This window comes from Centruroides vittatus, unplaced genomic scaffold (genome assembly GCF_030686945.1).
Source record: "Centruroides vittatus isolate TY-2023 unplaced genomic scaffold, ASM3068694v2 contig_941, whole genome shotgun sequence".
NCBI classification, from domain to species: Eukaryota; Metazoa; Arthropoda; class Arachnida; order Scorpiones; family Buthidae; genus Centruroides; species Centruroides vittatus.
In genome coordinates, this window is record NW_027122625.1 from 540,538 (window position 1) to 568,491 (window position 27,954).

Consider the following 27,954-nt stretch of genomic DNA (forward strand, 5'->3'; position numbering starts at 1 on the left):
GAAAGTTGTGAACACCTGATTTTTTCCTGTTTTTAATAACAGCTTTGAAAAAACATTTACCTTCTTAGTTGCAACAGAAATGTGTATATTTTGAGATGCTTATTGTTCTCTTTGTGTGAACATTTAATCTTTGTATAGAAACAAATGCATTAATTCTATAAAATATCGAAAATCTATTATTGTTCTTGATAATATATCATCGATTCAGACAGTAAATTTCGCCATTTTTAAAAGAATAAATTTAATATATTTTAACGCAGCTAAATTAAATGTGTTTTTGTTATAAAATAGTAGACACAGGTACATTTAAGTGCTGAATTTAAATATAGTAAATGTTTGTGGAAAAAATTCTTAACTGTTGATTTTGCTAGGAGAATGGGTAAGTTATTCACCGCATAATTACATATAGAATATAAATTATCTCACGAGATAATCTGAAGATGCATAAAGGATGAAATAATTAATTAAACAGGAAAGTTAACATTAAAATTTTCCAGGAAAAATAGAATTTAAAAATGAGAATTTTTCAGGACTAAATGATTTTTTGATGAGATTTTAATAGGAAAAAGAAAATAAATTCATTTTTACACCGGAGAAAACTTTCAAAAAATTTAAAACGTGGAAGTTAATTTAATTGCTTTTCTGGAATGTGAAAGAATTAATTATTTTCGGCAGAAATTTTCTCTATAAAATTCAATGCAGTTTTAATACAATACAATTTTCAATTTTCAAATATAAATTAAAATTTTTACTTTTTAATATAATTCTGTTCAATTAATAAATTATATTTCGACGTTTAGTTCATATAAAGGCAAAATCTAAAGTCTAAGATCTCTAAAAAGTATGATCTATTCATATACTTTTATATAATTTAAAATGCTTTTCTGGTTCAATGTACCGTACCTCATCTTTTCCTATGCAATCAGATAGTCAAATGCAAAGTTGCATGACTATTTTCGTTTCAAACAAAGGAAAAAATATTTTCCATCTCAATTAACATATTGGTTGCATACAAAAAAAATTCATAAACTTAATAACTCATAATTACAATCAAATAGGCTTTTACAACATAATAAAGTGCATATAATTTATTTTTAGGCCTTATTACTCCAGAATAATTCGGGGGGCGGTCTGTCCCGAATATATCGGGCCCCGGCCACTTATTTAGCAGAACCCATACCTTTGTGTCCATGGCGTGGAGCGGAGTCGGAAAAAAAAGAGCGTTCTATCAGAATCGGAACACATTTATAGTTAAAATAAGGCGTAAGATGGTTTATTAATACATAAATTCTAAAAAGTAAATTTTTGAAATTTATTACTAATCGATTGAAGCTTAAATTAAAAAAAAAAAAAAAAAAATTATATTTTATTCTACAAATTTCACTGCAAACAGTAAAACACGCGCTAGTTTAAAACAAACGTAAATAAAATAAAAACGATCATTTTGATTGGTTTAACGTGATTAAGTCAAGCACGACTATTGGCTGAATTCGGAATGACATAGATATTTATTTATTTATTTTTATTTTTTAGTTACCGAATTGTGTTACTTTTTTTAGAGGGCGTTCTTTCTCACCAGAGAGCGCTGACCCGTCAAAAAACAATGGCGACGAATTTAAGAGAAAGTACTCGTGTTGCGTGGTGATGGTGGGCGAAAGGTCGAAACGTAGAGAGACCAGGATCGATTTGGGTGCGAAAATGTCAGGTAGAAGACATCGGAGGGATAAAACGGAAATCAGTTGCTGCCTGAAGTATTTAATATTCGGATTTAACGTCATCTTCTGGGTGAGTCCCTTTTTTGTGTGTGGGTTGCACGAGCTTTTTCGTGTTTAAAGGCTTCGTACGGCGCGACCGGTGTGTCAGTTTCTTTGTGGGTCTGACATTGAATGGCATTCATCCGCTCTTAATGATGACAATTACTAGATTTAAAGTGCATTAGTCCGGAGTTCAATGATAGTTTGTTAATTGAACTGAAAAATGTAATAGATAAATAGGTTTTTCAATTAAATTTGGCGAAGTTTGGAAGAAATTGGGTCTGCTGCAATAAATTTAAAATGCCCGTAATTATCGGATATAACAGCATTGAATCACGATTCTCGAAAATAGAACAAATAACTATTTCTAGGTAATTTTAAAACGAAATGTTCAAATTTCCACTTTTGCAATGTACCACTAGCGAATTACATTTGCCGTGACTTAGGATATGATGTAATTATACCGATAAATGAAATTAACAACGGCAATTTTCGTACTAGGTCATTATTTATAGAGTATATATATCTAATTTTTAAAACTTAGTCATTCTGTTATTCATACAGGATTTTGGGTTGAAGTTTTAATAATTTGTATGTGTATAATGTGTGTAAAAAAATGCCTGAAATGTTTGTCAGCTGATATTTCAATTATTTATTTTTAAAGAAAAGATATGCTATTAATTAATGGCTCCTTTGATAATCCGATTTATAATCTTGAAAGCGACAAAGTATGCGCTGTATTTTCGTGCAAATAAGAGTGTGCTCTTGTATGTGAAATTACTTTGTTTTTGCTTTGCTTATAAGAGTGTACCTCGTGCGTAAGAGTGTGCCCTTGTATGTGCGGCTTGTTTTGGCTTATAAGAGTGTGCCGCTGCCGTGTCTGTGTAAATTAAATGTAATGGTATAGTAACTATTTGGAGACGTTCCTGTGGTAGCCGTTATTAAAATTAAAAAACCAAAAATGCTCTTTATGTGTGCAGAAATACAGTAAATAGATGAAGACTTACAAATAACCAGTGAAGTTTAAAACTTACTATCTAAATTACATTTGTTTTAATTTTGTTTGTTGCATTCTTACAAAGTTCATACATTTAATATTTACACTTTTGTGTTGTTAGTTTATTAATGAAATTGGTTGCATAATTACAAAAAAAACTGCAAACTTTATATTATTTTAATATTAGTATAGTAGTACAATTATTTCTAATTTGTTAGGCAATTTATTCTAAAGAAACTTTTCATAAAGAGCCAAATTAGAAAATTATTGTTTATATTTTTTTTGTATGTGTCAATTTTATATTTTTGAATAATAAAAATGTATTTATTGGATAGTTTTCTGTCAGTATGAGCAATTACATGTTACCATATAGCCTTTGACTGGGAGTGGCTCAAAATTGGATTGGCAAACATGATGGAGATGTGAAATTCATGTGAAACAATGCTCCATCCATACTTCTAATGACAAATTATGGTGATCAATTCTGGATTTTTGTAGGGTTACAATGATGCTTTATTATACAGCTAATTCATTTCTAATGTAGATAATTAAATTCCACCTCCCAAGAGAGCTGAAAAGTATTCTTTTGTAATCAGTAGTGTATGGAATGAGTATAATACATCCAATTTAAAGATAGCTATACATTTTTCTCTTTAAAATAATTTTAAAAGTTTTTGATATTTTAAAATTAGTCTACATTTTTCTTTTGCTGCTATGAAAAAGATTGAGACTTGAGTTTTTCAAATTATTTTAACCAAGGAAAAAACTAACTGTATTATTGTTAAAGTTGCTGTTTTCATAAATTCATTACACATTATTAAATATATCTCTTCAGTTTAGGCAAAAATATCTGTTATTTCTTAGATATAACAAAAATACTTGTTACAAATTGTTTTTCTGCATAAATGTTTTTGTATTTTAATATAATCATAAATAAAGACTGTAAAATTTAATATATATATTTAATAATATGCAATAACTGTACAAATTCCATAAGTTTATTTTATTTATTTATTTATTTATTTTAAGCATTCTGGTTCAATCTGTGAAATTAAGCGTGCTTAATCATATAATTATAAACATTTTTGCTGTTCATACATTTCAAATTTCTAAGTACAAAATTGTTGTAAAGTTTGAAAAAATTCATAATTTTTTTGCTAAAAATGAAACACATCTACTACTGTATTTTCAGTTAAGTTACATTTTTTTATTTTCTTTGGAATAAACAGGTTTTCTAACTATTATATTTTTGTTTCGAAGATTCACAACTATTATTTGAATCAAAAGATATCCTTTTATTTTGGTTTTTTGAAATGTGTCTTCAAATAACGAGTTGTAGAGAAAAAGTTCATTTATCAGATGTATATTCTACTGTTTATCGTTACTTGGAAGTAGATAATAAGCCAGTATCATTTAGTAAAGAGTATGCTTTATTTTGCTATTATTAGTTTGTTAAATAACAAAACTGGGTATTTGTTTGTCATTATGTTAATGTGATAGTTTTGTTTTACTAATTAAGATAGACAGGGTTGTTTTTATTGCTGTCAATTCTATAATTATAATTTTTGCTTCCCTTTAAAAAATTTAATATTCTATAGATATTAACTATTATTTCTGTAATACATCATAATCTAATGTGGTGTAATTTAATGTTATAGATTAGTACTATCTAAATATTTTTAAGTTTATTTTTTAATAAGGTACAAATATTAAATTTGAATGAACAAAATAAAGAAAAACACACTTATATTGATACTTTAGTGTGTGTGTCTGTATATACATATATTTGTGATTTTAATAACACTTCATATATAGCTGCTTTAGTTAGATCAAGGTATGCCTATCTTATCTAAATTTTTATGTATAGTAAGCTAGATGTAAAGTATGGATCACAAATATTCCAAAATTATATCAAATATGTATGATGATTTCTTTTAGTTTATGATGAATAAACTGAATCTGATCCTTAAACAGATTATTATGTTAAAATGTTTTTTCTTCACTATATAAAATTAATGTTGTACTTTTTGTACATAAGTATTTTTTTAGGTTTTGACAACTGACATGCTTGTCATTAGAATAAAAATCATTTTAATCAATGCATTAATTTGTTTCTATAACAACAATAAAGACCTTTTTTACAAAATATTAAATATTTTACTGCATTTAATGGATCTGGTTCCAATGCAATTTCTCATTTTCTAAAACTAAAATTCTGAGTGGATGCCAATTTTTAAATACAATTACTAATGATGTCAAGGTCACTGTGTCTGAAACAATAACATTACATTAAAAATCAGTTTTTAGTTAGTTTATTTAGCATTTACATAACAAAGAGATGTTTTGAAAACAAAAAATTGTGCTATTAGGCTTCAGAAAGAATGCAAATTTATAAGTATTTCAGTTTTTTTCTTAAATTCCAAAAATTTTTACTTTCTCTTTGTAGCTTTTTGCAGTCTTTCAAATGAATAAAAATGATAAATTGGATAAATTTTTATTAATTCTAATATAATATTTACATAAAATCAACATTCAAATATACATTTTAATAATTTTTAAATAATAGAATTTTAACTAACAAGTAAACATCAAATTAACATACTGTATATGACAACTGACAGATTACATCATAGATCCTTGAAATGAGGGATGAGCTAATATGATGTTTTTCATTATTAATAGCTATTAACTGTAAAAATAATAAAGCAATTAATAAAACATTTATTTATGTAAAAAAAATCTTAGTGTATTATATTTCACTGTACATGAGATGCATGGACTTTCAACTTCTTTAAAAAATTATTTTGTAATAAGAAATTATATTTTCTCTGTTATACAATGAAGTTTAAATTTGTTTACTATTTCTATTTATATGTTAATGTTTAAATAAAATTTTAAGATTATAGTAGGAAAAGAAAAACTGTGATAGATGATTAATGTCACTTTGATCAAGTTTAATATGACTCCATAAAAATAATCAAAAAATATCATCTTTGGTACATTAATCTGCTCCTTAATCCATCTTCACAACCATATATATCTAAATCAATTAATTTAAATGTGAAAAGATTAATAGCACAAATACGCCTTAATAAATATTTTATTTACATTGACAACAGTTATATTAATTTTGCAAATAATCATTGTATTTGGTGCAATTCTGAAAAACTCTCACTCTACCGTCTGATACAGGATTGTGGAGGCTTAACAAATGTGCGCAACTCACTGGATATCAAACGAACAGTTCAATGTAAATCACTCCTTGAACTTAGAATGAGTATCAACAAAGATGATAAAAAAGTTTTATATAAACTATATAATTACTTTATCAAAATTACAGAAATGTTAAAAAACCTAACTTAATAGTTCATTGTTCATTACTAATAAATAACTGTGATTTTATCTGTATTAATAACTTTAAGGCTTTGATTGTTATTATCTAACAAAAATATACTTGTAATTAATGTTATAATGATTATTATTTATATATGTAAACTGTTCAACCTTTTTTGTAACTTTCCCTATTAAATGTAACACCTCCTTAACAAGGAAACACTCCCTTTTTGTGAATAAATAAATAAATAAATATATATATATATATATATATAATATTTTAAATTTAAAATAATCAAAAAATATGCCAAAGCTTCCTTCTAGGAATCAGAAAAACTTTAATGTGTAATGCTTTTAGGAATCTTTTTCATCTTCAGAAAAGAAAGAAAAAGATCATTACAGAGTAGAAATTGTTTTAATTTTGAAACACTTTAAAGTTCTGAAGATAATTTTTAGCCTATTTTAAATTGAAGATAAAATTAATAGGAGTATTAAAGTAAAACAAAATTTAAACTGTCTTGATATTAAATAATCCCCATATCTAATAGGAAATAGTACACTGCAAACATATTCTTTTACCAATACTTTAGATAAGGGGTTCTCAAAGTGGGTGATATTGCCCCCTTGTGGGCGGTGAGTAAATCTAGGGGGGCGCTGGAGGCAGGGTACTGAACGGTGACCAAAGGAAAGAGTTGGAGTCACTGATGGGTTAGGGGGCATTGGGTATAACTTTATGGAACAAAGGGGGCAGTGGATCGAAAAAGGTTGAGAACCTCCCTTTAGATAATTAACACATCATCAGATGTTAGGAACAAAAATAGAATAAGAACATTTGCAGTGTATAATTTTGAGTTTTGGTTTCATTTTATTATTATTATTCATTATTGTGTTTCTGTAATAGTTTTATTTTAATAAAACTTACTTATTAGTACTCTACTTTGTTAGTACTGTATTAGTATATTTCTTAATTTGAATTATTATTTTATTTGATTTTCTTGTTAGGTAGATGATTTTTGTATCTTTTTTAAATGCTTTTCATTCATACATACCTATATACATATATACATGTCATATTGTATGTATGTATGAAAATATATTGTTAAAGCTGTGTGGCTTTCCAAGAACATGTTTTTAAATTTTATACTAATAATATATTTAATATAAATTCTTGCTAAGAAAGTACAGTCAAACCTGTTTTTGTGCGGTCTTTTTCTGTGCGATTTTTTTTGTGGGGTATATGATAATTTCAATCAAATTGGAACATAATTGACTCCTGTAAAATTTTTAAAAACTCTATTGGTTGTTTTCTATGACATCAGCAGGTTTTTTCATTTTTTATTCAGTAAAATTTTTTTCTCATACGTTTATTTCGGTCCCCTCTTATTTTAATAGCATAAAAACCATAAATATTATGTTATATTTGAACAGATGCGGTAAGTTAGCTCCCCTCCAGCTTTAGACTGCAGGTGTGAAATTTCAGGCCTTGTTAAATGAAATAACACTTCCTGCAGCTATATTTATCAAATAAAATCATTATTTAACGATTATTTTTAACTTTTTAATGTTAGATTCGTATTTAAGTGGAAATAATTAATTAATATAAAAATTAAAATTCTTTGAGGATTTTTTCCCCATTAGGTGTTGCAGAAAAAAGCCCAAGGAGTTAAAAAAGCAATTCCTAGTTATTTCGTATGGTTTCGAGTTATTTTCTACGTGAGACTTTTTTTATGCGGTCCCTATTCACCGCATAAAAAAATTTTTTTTAAATTGTGTTGCTAAAACTATTTTTTATAGCCACTCGTGAAGTTTCGCGCGATTGTTTTTAATGAGGTCCCTATCCCCCGCACAAAAACAGGTTTGACTGTATTTAAAAAAAAAACCTTTTTGAATGTTTAAAAATTGTGATTTTGGAATTTTTTAAAATTATCATAATTAATCTAAATTTTAAAGTTATTGAGATTAATGCCAGATAGATATTAATTATATATTGTATCATAGCAAAGTCTAAATATAATTGTTTGCGGAAAAATTATATTATTGTCTATGATATTTAAAATAAATTATTACTGTTTGATATCTGATAATTTTAAATTTGTAGACCTGATGGCCTTTTTAGTCATTTTGTGTAAATTTGAAATTGGATTGGAAAGACAAAACAGAAAGAAATTTTTTTTTAATAGTTCTTAATTAAATGCATGTACTAGAATATCATCAATCAAGCATATATTTTTTCGGTTAATGTTACCTATGGTAGCAAACATGGCGGCTCATCTCTGAAATAGTGGAGACGCACATTCTAACCTAACCTAACCTATTCTACTAAATTACCCCTATTCTAATAATTTGGTTGGCAATAATTATGGTAATTAGAATAGGTTAGAACGTTCGTCCCCACTGTTTCAGAGACGAGCCACCATGTTTGCTACCATAGGTAACATTAACCATTTTTTCTTGTAAATTCTGATGGTTACATATTAACAATTATAAATAAGTGATTTTTTTTTCTTCTAAATTAGTTTAAACTGTTAATTAATACGTGATTTCTAGTTGTTTTGTAATGCATCAATGCCAGTTTTGGGACAAATATGAAGTCGATTGTCTGTAGATCTGCATTAATTTTTTAAATTACTTTTTGTGGTAAATCTTATTGTTGCATGTTAAAATGTCTTGGGAAAAATTCAACCGTCTTAAACAAATTAATAGAAATCCTTGTAGTTTAAAGTTTTCTTCTGGTTTCAATTATCTAATAGTTTTATTAATAATAAACAAAGAAAATCATTTGTTATTGGCACTATGCCAATGAATAACTGCTGTTTTTTGCATGCTAATATAGTAGAGTAATTTTATTTGATAAACATTAAAGATGATAATGATTAATAGATTTTTAAAACTTATTTAGTCTTGTGTTTTTAACAAATAAAATTCTGTATATTATATGATACTGTTTAATTTAATAAGTATTTAATTTCACTTGGTCATATGTGGAAAGAGTTTTCGTGTTTAAGAGATCAAGTTTCACAAAGGATATTTGAGAAGAAAAGAACAAAAGCAAAATTAATTAATCAAATTTTAATTGGCTTCATTTAAACTAAGAGAGAAGCTTTTCTACACGTTTAATGCAAAAATATTTACATCTAGTTCGAAGCCAAACTATCGCCGTAATGAATCGAGCTACTTTACCGCCACTATTAGTAATTAAATGCTAAGTAATTTGGTACTAGAGGTAGGAATTAGGTGCTAGGTACCATCTCTTATTAAATTAATATTTCTGAATATTCTAAATTATTTAATGAAGAAAGAATATTTAGTTTGACTTTGTATACTCATTGTTTTTAGCATTTAAAAACAGTAATTAAAGAAATGATTTCTTTTGAAAATAAGGATGATAAATATTGAAAATAAAAAGTCAATCGAAGTCAAATTAGTCATTTCTTTCTATCATTCAGTTCTTAAATCTTTCTATTGCAAAAATAATACAATATGCTTTGGATAGCAGACAAATTTTTCTACTTCCCACTCCAAGCAAAACATGTTAGATACGTCGTCCCTGTTCTAAGCTTTAATCTATATTCATCATGTTTAATTATTTACAAATTTGTAAAACATTTAGAAATATAATTAAAACATCATAATTTCATGTAATCTATGTATTTCCAGTTCTAAGGAGGAGATTTTGCCATTTATAAATACCTTTCTTCGATCATTGCCCTGCATAAGTATTTTAGTGTGTGCCCAAAGTGATAGATTGCTGAGAATAGCATGGCTTTACTTTGTATATAGCTCCCCAACCTACACTACGAAGAGTGTTATGTAACGATAGACACACACTCACATTAAATGAAAAATATGGGGCCTACAAAATTCTGTTACAACACATACTATCAGAGGAGGAATTATTTACATTGGGGCTACTACCATAATTTCATATATTGAATAAAATAACTTGGAATATTTTAGTCTTTTCTTCCGTTGTTAAATATATTTATTTCAAGATTAAATTTTGGAAAAGTTTACTAATTCAACATCAATTTAAATTAAAAAAAAATCAAGTTATTGTATTATTTCATTTCATTCTGTTATCTTCAGTTTAACCTAAAATGATATGTAAATTGTTGTTTTTTTAAAATTTCTGTACTAAAAATTTACCAGTACAGGTACTTGTTTTGTTGTTTAAAGCTGTGACAATGGATTGAGAATGTCAGTTTTTAAGCTGTAGATAGAATTAACTTCTTTATATGCAACCGTTTTTAATTCTAAAAGTTCTTTTTCAGCACATCTATATATAACACCGTTTTGTTCTAAGTTTGACTGACAACAGTTTTGGTTTTATATATATATACATGCATACATATGGCATTCTTTAATTCGATAATAGATTATCCAAACTGAAGCATAAACTGCCAGATTATTTTTGTCTGTTGCTAATTTTAAGTAATTAGCTTTAAAAAGTCTGGCTAAAAAAAAAAGGATTCGTTTATATTGTGTGTTTTGTGTAATGCCGAAGTCGCACGATTCATTATGTATTTTAAAATTACTTATTCTGTGATTATTGTCATCATTCATAAATATTTATTAATAATAAATATCATTAAAATACAGCGAGTCCAAATTTAAATCACAAAATTAAAAGAAAATTAATTTTATTCTCTTTAAGGATATAATTTTTTTCATTATTCTTCCTTTTTAAATTTTTTAATTCCTAAAGAAGTAAATAATTATAGTGCATTGTATAGTTCTTATTGTCAAGAAATTCTTCATAGAAAAAATAAATGAATTTTCAATAAGAAAAATTACCGTATATTTGAAGTAACAGATTTAATAAGAAAATAGCGAGAATATTTCTATTTAGCATTAATTTACAAGTTAAGAATTAGATAATTTAAGTGTAATTATATTTTGATTATTACATTTTCTATAATTCTTATAATCAAAGAAAATGATTTTCAAATAAATAAAAACATTAAAGAAAAAAACCAATTTTACAGAGTGTGATTTTAAATAATTCCACTCAAACAATGTGTGAAAGGCTGTTGAGATTTGCCTTCTTTCTTGCTGTACTACTTTATACAAAAAGCTGCTTTTATGAGAGTTAATAATAAAATTTTTGATTTTGTAATTTACTTTTCGAAAAATTATAATTCCTGTCATTGAAAAATTCCGTATAATTACCTGTCATAAATATTAATATAGCAGGTTTATTAATGAAATATTTTTAGTTTTCATTAATACGTTGACTGCCACGTTACTTTTCAGGATTCCAATGTAAAACGCCAACTTAATTTAATTATATTATATTATTAAAAACTCTAATTAGAGTACATAGTAATAACCAAAAAGCATATAGAATGTGTTTTTTTTAAAAAAAAAGATCTTACGAATTATCTTGTAGTTGGCTTATGTAACAGAAAGCTCTTTGCTAAAGCCAAACTACGAGTTAATTCGTGCACAGACACGATTCAATTTGTTGCTTTGCTTCAGCCAAGTAAGAGATATGCGTCTAAATTCGTTAGTAATAAATCAGATATAGAGTCGAGCGCATCACATTTATGTCTTTCTCGAGTGTGTTGTTTTATAATTATTTTTATAATCAAATTATAAATATATATATACACAATGCGCACAAAGCAACTTCTTCTAAAATAAAACTTATACAGCCGATTGCAGAGAGAACATTTAGAGGCCGACGGCAGTTTACAGATTGGGTAGACCACGGTTCAGAAAAATTCCATTGCAGAGACAGTGTTTTGAGCTTGCCACAATGTAGACAGCGATTAAAAACAAGTTATTTGATCTACTTTCTAGACTCACTCAACAGCAGGTTTAGAGGGCTTTTTAATTTGAGCAATAGTTTTGTTGGTGGAAAAGTTTAGATAAAAGTGGATATCATTCCTTTGATAAATGTTGTAAACAGTACGAATCAACAAAATTATTCATTAATTGCTTGGAGCAAAAATAACAAAATTAAATATTTTAAATTTGCTTTAAATGTTCCAATTCCAATATTCAAATGGGTGAAGACTTAAAACTACAATTAATTTAAATCGGATGCATTTATTTACAGTTCGAGTATCGTGTCGGTTATAAAACGTTAATGCATTTCAGAGTTATTGTTAGTTAATCACCTAGTCAGAACGTTCTGAAACGAGACAATTTTAATAATTACCAAAATCTTTTTATAGAAATAAAAAATGTAATAGTAATAATAAAATATTTAAAATTATTCATTTCGACAGTAATACGATGTCAAAATAATTCCTTAAAAATCTATTCCCAAGATGAAATTCGTATTTAATATAAATTTTTTAAATATAGATTTGTTCGTATTTTAAACCATATTGGCGACAAAATTAAATATTGAATTGGAAAAGGATTGTCATTAATTGCCGAACAATGGTTGTTGTTGGCCTTAAGATTTTATTTCCGGAAGCTTTGGGAATATAGCTGGCGACCTATTCTGATGTCACAAACGAATAACCCGATTGGCTGAACGACTCCTAAAACGGGAGTAATGGCGAAGAAAGTAAGAGTCAATGTTTTGGCGAATTTCCTGTAGAGGATGTTCAGAAATAGATGCTCGTGGTCTTTGGAATGCATTTTAAAGTGCAGTTCAGCCAGCCAACGTATATAGGCCGTTCTGTTATTAAATGTTGTTTAACGTAAACTCTGTCTCTGCAATTGGAAATTAAAGTTTAGAGAAGCATTTGTCGAGGTGTTGATTGGAGAAGAGATTCAACCAGTTTCAAAAAAAATTAGATTGCAAGAGTTTCATTATTTACAGAGTATCTCGCCTACTGAAAAAAAACAAACAGCATCCAACAACGCCATGTCGAATTTGTACCAAAGCTAAAAAATGCCGAGAAACGCGTTATTTCTGTCCAGAGAAGCCAGCCCTTTGCACGGAAGATTGTTTTAAAAATTTAACCTAGTGACATGTATTTCATTGTTATTTTTTTATATTTTTTACTATATTTATACTATATTTTTTTTCCCTTCCAGCTTTTAGGTTTAAGTATATTTGTTGTTGGAATATGGGCGTGGACCGAAAAAGATATATTTAATAATTTAAGTCGCCTTACAAATATAACGTTAGATCCAGCCTTCCTACTTATCATTGTTGGCACTATTACTTTTATCATCGGATTTGCAGGTTGTGTCGGAGCACTCAGAGAAAATACGTGTCTTTTAGCAGCTGTAAGTAAATGTATTTTCAATATAAGACATATTAAAGTTATTTTAGTATATAATAAATATGTGTGTTCTAAGCAGCAGTCCAGTTTATTGTTGAAATGGAATGTCGATCTCGATGTTACAGAATTGAACAGAATGGTTAATTTAAATTTAAATATTAAAATAAACATTATTTATTTAAAATAATTACAAAACAAATTAATCTAAATTTAACTAAAATTAAAGCTTTACATTGAAGATTTGAAGTGCCATAAATACTTTGTTATTATATTCTTTTTAAGCAATAATTGAGGGGCTTAGTGGAAAAATGACGTATCCTGCAAAGCTACAAAAAGGAAGGTATTGACAAATATGGATTTGTGCATCATCGATTTGTCATCTTAGAAATTTTTAAGGTTCGGTTGCATGCTCTGCAGGTTGTGTACGCCCTGATTGATAAAGTGTTGCATATTAAAATGCTGGCAAACTGAAACACAAATTCTCCTTTTTCGGGAAAACTTTCTAATGTGGACTACACCTTACTTTTCCTACAAAGTCCTTCAATTGTTAACAAGTATGTATGTAAATGTCAAAATAATAATGAAGTAATTGATGATGAGCACTTACATTTAATCAAATTTATTGATTATTCACTGTTTATGTAAAGTTTACATGCAATGTTTGGCAACCGGAAAAAGTAGGTTCGGAGTTTGGAATTTATAACAAATGCTTATATTTGCATTTCTAAACATACAAAATTCTACATATAATTAGTATGTATTAACATTTATTTTAATACATACTAATTATATGTAGAATTTCTTAGTGGGGTGTTTATATTAATATTACAATTAATAAATTAGCAAAAATTAAAAAAACTAGTTGTTAATAATAATAATCAAATATTTATTTCAATAACTAAATTATCACATGAATACTAATTTCACGTGAACTTATAGAAGAAATTTCATATTCTAAAAATATAAAAATAATAATTGTATTGAAAGCACAGGTAATCAATCCCATTCTGTCACAGTAATTCTACAATAATTTCTCTAGAATTACAGCTAAACAACACGACTAAAAGGATTTTGAAGCTTTTATGCTAATAATTCCCTGCTGTGATTTTTGATATGATTTTCCAATTCTTTTAAGTCATTATATGTACCATTAAAACTCGCTACAATGGATTTTAAACATGTTTTGGGCCTCTATTACATTAAAAATTTTCAATTGTGGACTACATCATAATCACAGCTTTATCAATCACATTATGCCACAGTTAAATGCTTCAGAAACTTGTCTGCGAGTCTGCGAATGCTAAGCATGATCGACGAGACCATTTTTATCGATTATGCTTAACAGTGACGAAGAGGGGGAAAATTAAATAAACGTGTTGTTGGCGTACGTTTCTTGGTTTTTAAGATATTCATATTGCTATTTTTAATTTAAAAAAATTATACTGAATGATAGTTACAAAAATAAAATGGTGTATTTTTTGGTCAGCTTCTGAAATGTAGCCTTCCTTTTTGTACCTGGTTTTTTTTAGTCCTGTCTATCATGGTTCCGCACTACACAAAATTTTGTAGGAACTTAATGTGTTATACAAAAGTTACCTTCCATTTTTATTTTATTAAGTTTAATCTTTGTTGTTGAATGTAAATTATAATAAACCTGTTGTCTTCTGATATGAATATAATTTTTATTCCAGTATGCCATATTTTTAGCCATATTATTATTATTGGAAATGACAGCTGGTATTCTTGGTTTCATCTTTAAAGACTGGGTAAATTATCATTATTAACTAAGTATTTTTAAACTAAAAAATATGCTTTTCATTGTATACTATTCATATTAATATCTGGATTTTTTTTTTATTATAGATTAAAGCTCAAACTACAAATGGATTTAGAGCATTTATTGTCTATTACAGAGAAGATCCTGATAGGCAAAATTTAGTAGATTGGATACAAGAACAATGGGTAAAATTTTTAACACCATCAATATGAATGTATAAAAAAAAAATGATCGTTAATTTATAATTTGGTATGTAAAAGATTTTATCTTCAATTTAGTTCTCAGCTAATTTCCATTGAAATTGCAATCTATTTTAAACTATCTTTTAACAATTATTCACATTTTCAGATTCATTAAAAGTTTAATAGTCCAAAAGTTGCAAGCATTTGAATATTAGGCAAGAAATATTTACAGTAGAGAGTCGTCATCTGAATCGCCGGTTATCCGAACGATTTCCAGTTGGACTGTGTCTTGCTGAATCTAATGTTTTTGATACTAGATTTACTTCTAAAGTATAATTTTCATGTTTTTATATTCTTCAATATATTTATTTTGTTTGTACAAAATAAAGAAATAATTTTTAATGATACGATAGCCTCGATTATTATTATAAAAATTTTCGTTAGGCTTAAAATCGACGAAAATTCAACACGAAGTGACACGCAACAGAGAAAAATTTGAACATCGGACAGGTTAATATATTTTTTCGTACATAATTGGTTATCCGAACAAATCAATAATCCGAACAACCCCAGTCCCCAATTGATTCGGATTAACGACTCTCTACTTTTTATAGAAATAATAATAATAATTCAAAAACTAATAAAAAAAATAGACAGTATGATTTTTAAAATTTCAGCATATATAAAGTAAACGTGACATTTATTATACTCAAATTTCATTACTATAAATAATTTTGTTTTTAATATATAATAATAATAATGAAGTATATTTTATTCATATGAAATATCTGAAAATTAATTATACATTAAATAACCATTTATTTTTAATTAAAACTATAATAACGTATTTGCATTATGATGAGTTGTGTTTTTATAAATAGGGGGGAAAAAAACTAGTAGCCTGGGATGCCCTTTAGTGGCCATTCTAGCAGCATTACAAATTCCTATGAGGCATGTTTGATGCACTTAATATATGAGTTTTATGCGCTTAATATATATAAATGTATATAATTCTTCATCTTAAAAACTAAACTTAAAAAGTCAATACACAAACAGCAAACAGTATTTCTATATTAGAAAGTGAAGATATTCTTTATTCAAAATAGTTCAAATAAATAGAATTAATATACTTAAAAAATCAAGAATAAATATATATACAAATCTTCATCTTAAAAACTAATCTTAACAGATCAATACACAGCAAACAGTATTTCTATATTACAGACTGAAGATACTCTTTTCTCTATTCTGTATTCCATCATTTATCCTGTCAAAAAACTTCTCTATACACAACATTTTTGGTAAAAAAATTATTATTCTGAATCAATTTGCCTTGTTCTGATGTTTTCAGTATCTTGATTTTCACATTGGTTGCTCTTCTTACTCTGGAAAAAGCAATGTAAACTTGTTGCACGTCTTTCCCTCTGTTTTGCAGCAGCGGCAGCTTTACATTCCTCCCCAGTGGCGTATTTCTGTGGTGGTGTCACGAAAAGTTTCTATTATTAAAATATTCCCTTCCGGGAGTCCGCTATATAATTTTAAAAACTATCCATTTTTTCGTTATTTGCCCCCTAGTGCGTGTTACAGGCATTCTGTGACAATAATAAATTCCTATTACAAATATACTGAATTATTTATATTGTTATTGGCCAAATGAATAATAATAATTTATATTGTTAATTTAAACGTTTGAAATATGACACACGATAGAGGCACCTCTAGTGCCCATTTTTGGCATAACGTTACACGGACGGATGATAGACGGACACGCGTTCAATGAGTTATATATATAGACAGCTATGCATTTAATGTTTTAAAATATTAAAAAGCATGTGTAATTAATATTTGCTTTTCATATAAAAATTGATTTACGATTCAGTTTACAATGGCTTGTTCAATTCGATTTTACAATAGCTTCTTAATTTAGGCAAAGATTACATTGTAGAACATCTTGTACAATTTAAATTCATACACACATGTAAATTGAAACAAAACGTGCACTGCTATATTAATACGACTAACTCTTGTATACTCTTAACTAAATTATCTATGCTGGAACAAACCATTAGGAGGTAAATGCAAAGATTAAAAAATTGTGTACCTTCAATACATAACTAATTCACAATCTTCAATAAAAGAAAAATTAAGAATTAGCTATTTGCATTGGTTTCTTGTGGAACTTTCCGTTTTTTATTACTTTAAATTTACACAATTTAAGCATGCATAAATTAAGAAATCACCGTGTACTACAAATTTCTCATTATACAGTTTTCTTAATATGTTTAAAATTACAGTATTTTTAATGTGAAATCTTATTTTTTATCTAGTGCCAGATATTTTTTAATTCAATTTACATTTTATGTAACTTTGAAAATTGAAATAATGCATACCAATATTACATATATGATCATTATTATTGCTTGTTATAATTAACATTATATAGTTTTCTTACAATTACACAATTAAAATATTTGATTTATATTATATTTTTATTTTTTCTTTATATACATGGATTATATAGCATAAGATATACAATTTTATATGTAAGATTACACTTTAGGTATTATCTTTTTGTTTAATTTAAGTTTTTGAGAGTTATTCTTTCAATTTTAAAAATTTTTAAGAAAATGACACAATTTACATTTTAGCTTGAATGCTGTGGGATTGATGGTCCAAAAGATTGGGATATGAATGTATATTTTAATTGTTCTAGTGAAGAAAGAGGAAGTAGAGAAGCATGTGGTGTACCCTTTTCTTGCTGTAAACCTCAACCAAACGTGAGTCACTAATCTATATTAAGATTATAAAGTAAAATTCTATTTACAATGAAATATGTAATTAAATAAATCCATATGTGTAATCTAAAAAAATTGCAATTATTTTCTTAAATTAAGTTGGTGCATATAATAATCTTTAAATTTTTCTATATACATATGTATCTAATTTTGATAAACTTTAGAACTGCCAATAAATTATTCTACAAATTTTTATTCTTTAATTCAATAGGAACTAATCAAGAATAAACAATGTGGATATGATGTGAGAAAAAGTGATTATGTGAGTATTTATTAAAATAAAATTTATTTAATTTCAATTATATATGGGTAATAACAAACACAAAATCCTTATTTTATGGAAGAAATGTACTTTTTAATATTTAATAAAAAGTTGTTATAGGAATACCTTGCTAATGCGGCAGATTTAGTTCTAGACTATCACTAAAACATTGTGTTAATGGGAATCAATTATTTTTTTAATTTTCAGTGCATATAAATGCCTAAAAACATATTTACACTATAATTTATTAAGTATACAATAGTACATGGCCTAAAACATGGTGCAAAAGTAAAAAATACTGATACATCCTTAAGAGAAAGGTAAACACCAAAAATAACAACCATAAACATAATTGAAAAGTGATGTATTAGCAAGGCACTCTAAAGTGAAACACCTTACAGCAAAGTGTGCCTGTATTTTGAAAATTTGTAGTATACCTCTTAGAATCATGGTTGATCAATCCCAGAATTTTAACAGTACTAATAGTGATAGTATCCATGATAATGTATATTTGTAACTAATTATGGCAATTGTCTTGGTTTAGTACCATGATAACGGATTGGATAATTTTACAATTTGCTCAAAATCTAATATCTTATGTTTATCCGCACATTTGTAGCATTATGTGAACTGCTTTTTTATTGGTAGATTAAGCTTCTACAACAATGTTTTGAAATAAAATTTTTCTTTAGAATGACCTTTTACAATATAATTGTTTGGTGAGTGAGTATTAAATTTAGGATTTTTCAATTTCAGTTCACTTACATACAAATTACTTCCAATAATATGGCTAACTTGCATTGAAAGGTTTAATTTCTTCTGTCTAGGCTGGCTGTATTTATAACAAGCCAAGCATATACCTGGGGATGTAGTTCGTAAAAAATAATTCTTTTAATTAAAATTTAACTTCAAAAAAATTGTTTTGTATTTAAAAAATAAATATTTGTGCCAATTTTTAAAAATATAGGAAACTACAAACAGCTTTGCTTGAGATAGAACAGGACTGGCTCCAGACTTTGCCATCATTTTTTTATAATAGCATAGGTATTGATTTATCAAAAAATTATTTGCTAGATCAATAACTGCACTATTTATGGTTGTTATTGTAGCTGAATTATTTTATTTGCATTAAAAAAAGTAATTTTTGTATTCAATTTCTTCTTTTACTCTTTTCGTCCTGTGGGCACTAAGAGGGCCTCTTTTAGCAAGTCCATTATGGGTTCGGCCAGACCCACAATGGGACGGCTGGGTGATATTTTTCATTTATTCTAATTTTAAAAATTAGAAATTTATTAATAAAATAAGGATTTAGTGTATATAAGTAAAATTCTTGATATATTTAGCATTATATTTATTTTAATGGAATTCTAGAAATTATTACATAGTTTTTCTGTCTAAAACCTTTAATTTTACACACTAAAATAAATCTGTTTCTGATTATGAAAGAAATTAACTTGATTTTAAAGTTTGAATTGTTTTAGAATGAATCCAAATAGTTTCTTTTATTAGATTTACTGTTTCTCTCAGAAAATTACAAGCAAGTATTTTGAGAAAACACTAGGAGGTGAGCATCCACTAAAAAATGCGAACACACAGTTCACAAAAGTAATTGCAAAAATGTAAAGAATCCTTTGCTCACACATATAGGACGACCTAGGTTTTTGAAGCAGTGAAAAATGAATAAAAACCTAGTCTTATGTGCGAGTAAACATCGTATTTTCAATATAGTAATGATGATGAATAAACATTACACTGTGTTTGAAATATAATCTAAGTTAATATATTTCTATACCATACAATTCTGGGTTATGGTTCTGATGCTGACAAGTTTATTGAACAAAATTATGTAATGCCAAATAATAAATGCAGTATCTTAAATTTTATTTTTATTGTAATTACCATAAATCTGGGGCAATTTTAAAAAATTGTGGACCTATAAATTCCCACTGTCATTTTTCTTTCCTTAATCGTGACGATAGTGTTAGATAGATGAAAGATGAGACCAGATATGGAAAGAACAGGGCAGGAGGCCCTGATTAACTATATAAGAATTTCTAATGCAAACTGGAAATCACGTTGTCAATTCAAACATTTTCCCCCGAAAGGTGTTAGATAGATGATTGGCACGAGACTATTGTTAAAGGAAAAGTACGGTGTACTGGGGCAAACCACTACTAATTTGAGGTGGAGAGCATATATTTTAAATGAAATAAAAATATGATTAAAAATTGCAACCCCACATTGTGAGATGTCCCAATAAATAATTTTTCATTTTAATTGCATATTTTTAAAATATTTTCTTCAACATTCACTACAATTTGTTAACTGGATATTACTTCATGTATGTTGCTTTTTTATTTCTATGTAAAATGTGCTTATTTGTTTGAGAATGAATATGCAGATTACTTTACCCCATATATTGCAAATGTGCATATTGTGCTTCTTTTTTTGGGCATCTTCAGATTAGAGTTTATAACATTCTTGTACAAAATGTCTTTTTAGCAGTGCTAAATTATTCACAATTTTTTGATATGAAGTAACATGATTTCTATTATATCAGAAATAGATTTTAAATTTTATATATTGCAATGTTGTTCAAAGTGATTTGATATCAAAGAGAATTGCTTTGAAAAAGATTGAAATTTGTGTGATTTACATTCTTTTGTGTCTACTTCAAAAAATTAACAAGTGTAACTTGAAAGCAATCTTGTTGATATTAACGCTGTCTATAATTTCTTTTACTAATTAAATTAATGCAATTCGATATTAACTTAAAACTAACATGTTCTACTAACAAAATCTTTAATAGACGAGAGATAAATCTGTCTTCATTTATGAGAAAGGTTGCCTTCGGGCTGGGGAAGAATGGATAGAAGCTAACTTGATGCCTCTTACGGGGATAGCGGTTGGCATGGCTATCTTTCAGGTATATTCCTCCTCTACTTAATTCAGTTTGTGATAGCAATTACATTAAATTAAGCAAATTAGGATAATCACATTCATTTGTATTTTTGGAAATTTATGCTGTTTAGTACGAAAGGTTTACGAATTGTTTTAAATACTTCTTTATCAAAATTTAATTTGAATATATATTTTTACTTTTCACTCTTCATATATTTGAATCAGAGTTATACCATACCAAATTTTGTAAATTTTAGAACATTGTTTAAAAACTACATAGCATGATTCTAATATGTAAAGAAATTCATAAAGATAAATATTAAAAGGAACAACGCATTAAATAAAACGTTTTTAAGACACTAAATCATATTTTAATAATATTTATTCCTCTTTTTACATAATATCTTAATTTGGAAGAGAATTTTAAGAAATAATATTTGATATCATAGTTAAAATACAAATTTTTATCCATCAGAATGCATTTAGTTAATTTTCATGATGTATATAAATTTATTACCTTCCATAATTTAGAAAAAGAAATTGTATCAAGGGAACTGCAAAAGTCAATGAAATTAGCAACATAATATTGTAATAATATAATTTTATTCCTGTTGTATACTGTATACTAACAAAATAACAAATCTATGGTGAATTGGTTTGTCTGCATCTGTTTTTAATAACATTCTAACCCGTTCATTGTATAACTTGAGAAATGATTGTATAACTTCATAATTCTCAGGAACGCGACAGATCTAGAGTCATCTTTGAAAAAGGTTGTGTACAGTCGGGGGAGGAATGGGTTGAAAGAAACCTTCTTCCTTTAGCGGGTGTAGTTCTAGCAATTGCTTTTTCTCAGGTAAGTAATGTATTGCTTTAAAGTACATAATATGAACAGACAGAATTTCTTCCAATTTGTAATTCGGCATCCACAGATTCCTCCAAATGAATGTTTAACCTTGATTTTCAATGTATTCAATAGACTGTTGTAGTTTATTATTTATGTATATTATGGCTACATGGAATTTTAAGGGTCTTGTTACATACGACAGCGACGTGACCGTGCAGTGCAGTGATTTTTTGCCAGTGGGAAACCGTTGACCTAGTTTTAAACCACCTGTCCAGACTCGTCAGTCACAGTGCCGTACAGTGCCAATGGCATGACTGTACCGTGAAAGTACATTTGACGGGAATGATATTTTCACTGACTGTAAATTTTTTTTTCCAATGGATGACAAACATTTAATTGAAATCATGCATCAACACCCTGTTCTATTTGATTTATCTCATTTGAAATACATGAAAATTGGGTGCAAAATAAATATTTCTCTGTTTTGTCTAATAAAATATGAAATGCATGTTGGGACATTCGAAAATATTCAAAAAATATAGATTTGTCATCTCAATTTTTTATAAGGAGTATGAAATTCCCATTGTTGATATTTTTTGTCTATGCTTGATGTACCCACTTGTTGCACTTTGATTGTATTTCTTTTTCTTCATCCAAACATATAGCTATCGTAGCCGATTCATCCTCAGAAAAGTCCACGACCACTCACCGACAGCACGGTCACATCACTGTTGCGTGTAAATGGACCCTAAGCTAATACATTTTTATTAGAAATAGAAGTTATAGATTATGTTATTGAAGAGGGATGATGTTTTTACTTTATGTGTATACAGAGGCTGAAATTAATGCTATCAGTTTAAATTATTGTAATTATATCAAGTATTGTTTGAAAAGTACGTGACGTACTCCAGTCAATAGACAAACCATCCAAACTTTTTCTCCCATCTACATTCAAATGTCTTGTTTTGGCACTTCCTAGATGTAGTAGATAAATGAAAATGGCAACTCTGTAACAGATAAGGCATTTTGAGTTATGCAGTTCACATAATTGGAATCACTAATCATTGTGCAATGTGAGCGAGTAATCTGCAGGAACTGTAGAATTGTGATCTCTGCGTGAGAGGCGCAACAACAGATACACTGTAGCAAGTACAGTCAAACCTGTTTTTATGTGCGATTTTTATTTGTGCGATTTTTTTTTTAATTTGTGCGGTATAGTTGGCGACTAGTCTTGTGCGATTCGTCATGTCTTACGTTGACTTATTATAGCATAAATGCACTTATTATAGTAATATTATTGCATGAATATGCGAAAAATGAAATAATTTACTTTTTAAGTCAACAAAACACGACCTGGACAAAAATATGTAAAACAGACGATAGACCAGACGATGCAGTCAAGTGCTGACATCTGTTGTCAATAAATTCTATTTCGTACGGTTTTGAGTTATTTTCTATGTGAGACTTTTTTTATGCGGTCCCTGTTGACCGCATAAAAAAAATATTTTTTAATTGTGTCGCGAAAACTATTATTTACAGCCATTCGTGAAGTTTCGTGAGATTTTTTTTAATGCGTTTTTTTTAATGCGGTCCCTATCCCCCGCATAAAAACAGGTTTGACTGTATAGGAAGAATCTGTGTCGTGCGGCACAAGGTGCATGTGTTGAGAAATTTTACTGGCAAATGAGAAACTTGGACAGTTCTCCAATCTTTCAATGTACCTACCTTACAACATTCTCAAACAATAATTTAAAATGATAGCAATCTTTTTGGAAAACCCTGTATATTTAAAAAGAAAAGCAACAGCAATTTTATCATATTGGAAAAGTAAGACATTATTTTAAATATGTTTTAAAAGCTATTTATATTTGCTTTATGAATTAAAAATTTGATATAAAATTCAATTAATAAGTTTAATCTTTCTTTCATGCAATAAATATAATTATAGACATTTACATTATATTTGTACACTGTATTAGTGATAAAATCTAAAGCATAAAATTCCTAAACCAAATCAAGACAGCTAGAAGAAATGATTATCCTGTGAGAACTTACCTTCTTTTGTCAGCATTTTATTGAAGGATGAGTTTTAAACAAAAAATCTATAAATATTATTTGTCGGTTATTTTTAAACTTAGGTTTGACGAGGTTCATTTCCTCACGGAATTAAACGGAATCTACGCTATTGCCATTTGGGAGAATCCAGATTAAAATTAGATACTTTGAAGTTGCAATTCTTATTTCTAATGAAAAATAGAAATTTGTTAGTACATTGATTTTAAAAGATATTTAAAATAGGTACCATCTCTCTTCATTAAGTAGTTTATTTCCTGATTGAGTATTTGTACATTAAAATTTTTATTAATATTCTTAATTTCAATATTTAAGAATTTATTAAAAATTCAATTCCTTTAATATAATACTTATTATTTCAATTTCAGAATAATCAAACTGTTAGAAAAAAGACTTTTTTTTATTGAAAATAAAATAATTTTCATGTTTTATCTATCGGAGTTTTCTAAAGACAAGTACAAAATGAAAGAGTTGTTATCTTTCCACTCTTTTCTGTTAATTAAAAGTTATAATTACCTCCCTGACTGAAGAAAACTTTCATTCCTTGAACATTTTTGATGGTCTTCTGTAATTTTGGATTCTTTTCAAATTTAATATGTTGTGTGAAGAAAGCATGGTCTGAGCCACTGTAGCAGCCTTTAATTACTGTCATATTGTTCCAGTTTGTGATTTTTAGTATTTTCTGCCTTTTTTTCAATAGGAAAATGATTTCATTGTTTTCTAATGTTTAGTGATAATAAAAATAAAAACATAGAATATTTCATTACAATTTAGTTCTATAACCCATGTCTAATATAACCTTTTATTAACTGTGTTCATTTTTTGTGTAAGAAGTTCTCATAAAGGTGGGTTCCCAAGATGTTCGGCAAAGAGTACAAACGGCAGCAGATAACTCTTCGACTGCTGCAGCAGTATCATCTGAAAGATAATGATTTAATTTATATTGTTACTGCTGCAGGTGTTAAAATGACAGTGCTGTTTGTGGCCTTTGCTCGATGTCCCGGATGATAACTCTTCTTGCCGAGATCTTTTTCTACTGCAATTCTTTATCAATGACGACAGTATATACGTGTGACCGCAGGGTTGGCATCACTGCACACTCAAAACGCGATGGCCGTTAGATATTGGTTTCGTGCGCACGAGGTCGGATTTGGGATGGAGAAGGTAGAAGGTCCGAGAGATGTGCACTCGACAACAGATTTTCTAAACAAATACCCATTTATTTATTTACACATATATACATACTAGTGTTTAACTGTATAGTAATCAAATAGCATATCCGTATTGTTTGCAATTAAGTCACGTCGGATCCTTAACAGAGAGAGCGAGTTTACTAAATACGTTAGAATTTCAAAAAGGATGAACCTTTTTGACCTTGGGACTTCAAGAGGTGTGACGGATGGCATTGGAGATGTTCTGAAGATTTTATAGATGTGCAGAATGTTGGTAAGATGTCCCTGGATGGGGGATACTTTTTGATTTACATCCACCTACCCGTAAAAGCTAAGCCATCAGACGTCCCAAATAACCGAATGGCAGGAGAACTGTCCAAAAGAGTCGAGGCTAGCAAATAACGAAATAGCAAACCTTAACCGACCAACCATCTCCAGATGATCGACGAACTCTCTTTCTCTGTTGTCATCGATTCCCTTCTTTTATTTTGGGAGTTCTTTTTTGGTAATATTAGTCTGTTCGTTTCCGGGCAAACATGTACGTGTGTGTCTTTTTTGAAAGGAAGTGAATCCAGGGGAAGGTGTAGTCATATCATTCAACATTTATTTAATGTTGGAAGAGAGGAAAAAATTTTTTTCTTAGGAAAAATTTGTAATTTAACAAGTTTTAGAATAATTGCAAAGAATTTGTTTATCTAGTCTGAGTTCTTGCATAAAAATCCATGCCTATGCTGCAAATGGTCTTTCAATAGTTGCTTTGAATTTGCTCATTCATAGTAAAGATGTTACTTGTTTTCCAAATGCAGATTGGGCATCAAAATTGGCAAGACTAGAGTCATGAACTTGACGCGCGCGCACACACACACGATACAGGTTGTGGCAGTCATGCGCATTCTTACCTTATGTCCAAATAGGATCTGCACAAATGCAGATGGGTTTCGTTTCCTTGGCACACTTAAAAACAGTTAGATTTTCCACCATTTTTCAAAATTTATCGGGCAGCGTAAGGTCTGAGGTTTTGAGAGTTAATTTATTACTCTGCATCAAACCCAGTAAGAAACAACATTTTGCATTATTTACCGAACTGCCTTCGTAATTAAACAAAATAAAAATAAGCAGTCCTTCAGTTATCGACACAAACAAACCTTTATAATGCAGCCTTTTAATTCAAATTTCAAACATTTTCGGCCTTTCAAAAAGGCCTTCTTTGGGAATAAATATCAAACGATTCCTACTTTAAACCGACAATTTGTTCCGGAACGTTATAAATTTTTGAATTTTCTTAAATGTGCAAGCTCGTGTATAAATAAATAAATACAATCGGGGATGGTGCTTGCACCAATATACACAAAAAATATGAATAAATAATATAGCTAACATAAAATAAATAAGTAACTAGACAGTAAATGCTGTATATAAAAATACAAAAAAAAGTACATAACACGAAAGTGTCTGCTTCTTTAACTGCTCGTCCCTTTATTGTTTGTGTCAATGCCTGATTAGTAATTAAGTGCAGTTAAAGAAGAATGTAAATATGGCATTACTTCGGTTTTTGTGAATTTTATCCCAGTCCCATTTAACAGAAACAATTCATCAAGATACTCGATTATACTGTTTAGAGGTCGTCTCTCTTTCTTTTGTAGTATAAATTAAAAGTGACGATTGATTTTAAAGTTAAAATAACTAATTGTAATTTTGTTACTAAATCAAATGTTGTAATTTGTCTGAACAGTTTCGTTAAAATTGTCCAAGTATTATTGCTCAATTTTACTGTCAAAAAAAGGTTTTAGTTATGTTTTCTTTTTTTTATTTTGATGAAGTAAATATATCCAAGAACTATTTAACGATTTATTAAATTCTTCAAAATCATTTAAACTTAAAGAATACCAGAAAATAATTGGTGCAAATTTACAATTTCAGATCCTCGGAATATGCTTTGCACAGAATCTCCGAGCGGACATCTTCGCTCAAAAATCGAAGTGGCACTGACGGCGATGTCCAGCTTATATTCAACGTGCCAGTTTTAACAAAAACGTAACGGACCCTAACTATGAGAACTCGTTCTCGGAAGATCCGTTACTTTGGTATAACACACAGAAAATTTTCCTCTGCGTGTATTGCCCGTCAAAATATTTTTAATTTTATTATTATTATTAAATTATTATAAAAATATCAAAAATTAATTTGGCAATATAAGCTTTATTATTATTATTATTGATGTTGTTGTTGTTGTTAAAAAAATTCTATATAGATTGTGATAATGATGATTAAAAATTATCCTGCAAAGTGATCAAATGTTTATATAGAAATTTTATATAATTCAAACATTAAAAATCAAAGATGGAATTGTATTTTTATAAGTAGATTTTGTACGAAGGAAGAAAATACATATTTCGTAATGCGTTGCAAACATTTTTAAGGCGTCGCAATCTCTAGGCTATGCCGAGCATAAGTCGTATTTTATATCCCGCCACGAGCAATAAAATTGCTCTCGTTTGCAACTTCTATAATTTAAAAACGGTATTGCGAGCCAAAACGAGACAATGCAAACAGTCAGAACGAAGAGAGATTTTTATATTTGGATCTTTCCTATAAAAAACAGAAAACCAAAGTGTGCGCCACGTATCAAAAACAACTAATAGTAGTGTAAGTAGTATTTAAATAAGTTTTATTG

General features: G+C 28.2%; 1 protein-coding gene across 3 annotated transcripts; it reads left to right on the forward strand.

The window, feature by feature from the left end:
• The first annotated feature begins 1,568 nt into the window (after positions 1 to 1,568).
• On the forward strand, positions 1,569 to 27,951 carry LOC136984915 (tetraspanin-5-like). 3 transcript variants are annotated; one of them, XM_067282055.1, is made up of 8 exons: positions 1,569 to 1,785; positions 13,081 to 13,275; positions 14,963 to 15,037; positions 15,135 to 15,233; positions 17,879 to 18,007; positions 18,237 to 18,287; positions 21,097 to 21,213; positions 27,201 to 27,951. In XM_067282055.1, exons 1-8 carry the CDS (start codon positions 1,645 to 1,647, stop codon positions 27,267 to 27,269), a joined length of 876 nt encoding a protein of 291 aa, XP_067138156.1. In that variant the 5' UTR covers positions 1,569 to 1,644; the 3' UTR covers positions 27,270 to 27,951. The 3 variants fall into 3 exon arrangements, with proteins under 3 accessions (XP_067138156.1, XP_067138155.1, XP_067138157.1); XM_067282054.1 differs by lacking the exon at positions 21,097 to 21,213 and adding an exon at positions 21,928 to 22,044 and having other exon boundaries at positions 1,570 to 1,785; positions 27,201 to 27,950; XM_067282056.1 differs by lacking the exon at positions 21,097 to 21,213 and having other exon boundaries at positions 1,570 to 1,785.
• Positions 27,952 to 27,954: the final 3 nt, after the last annotated feature.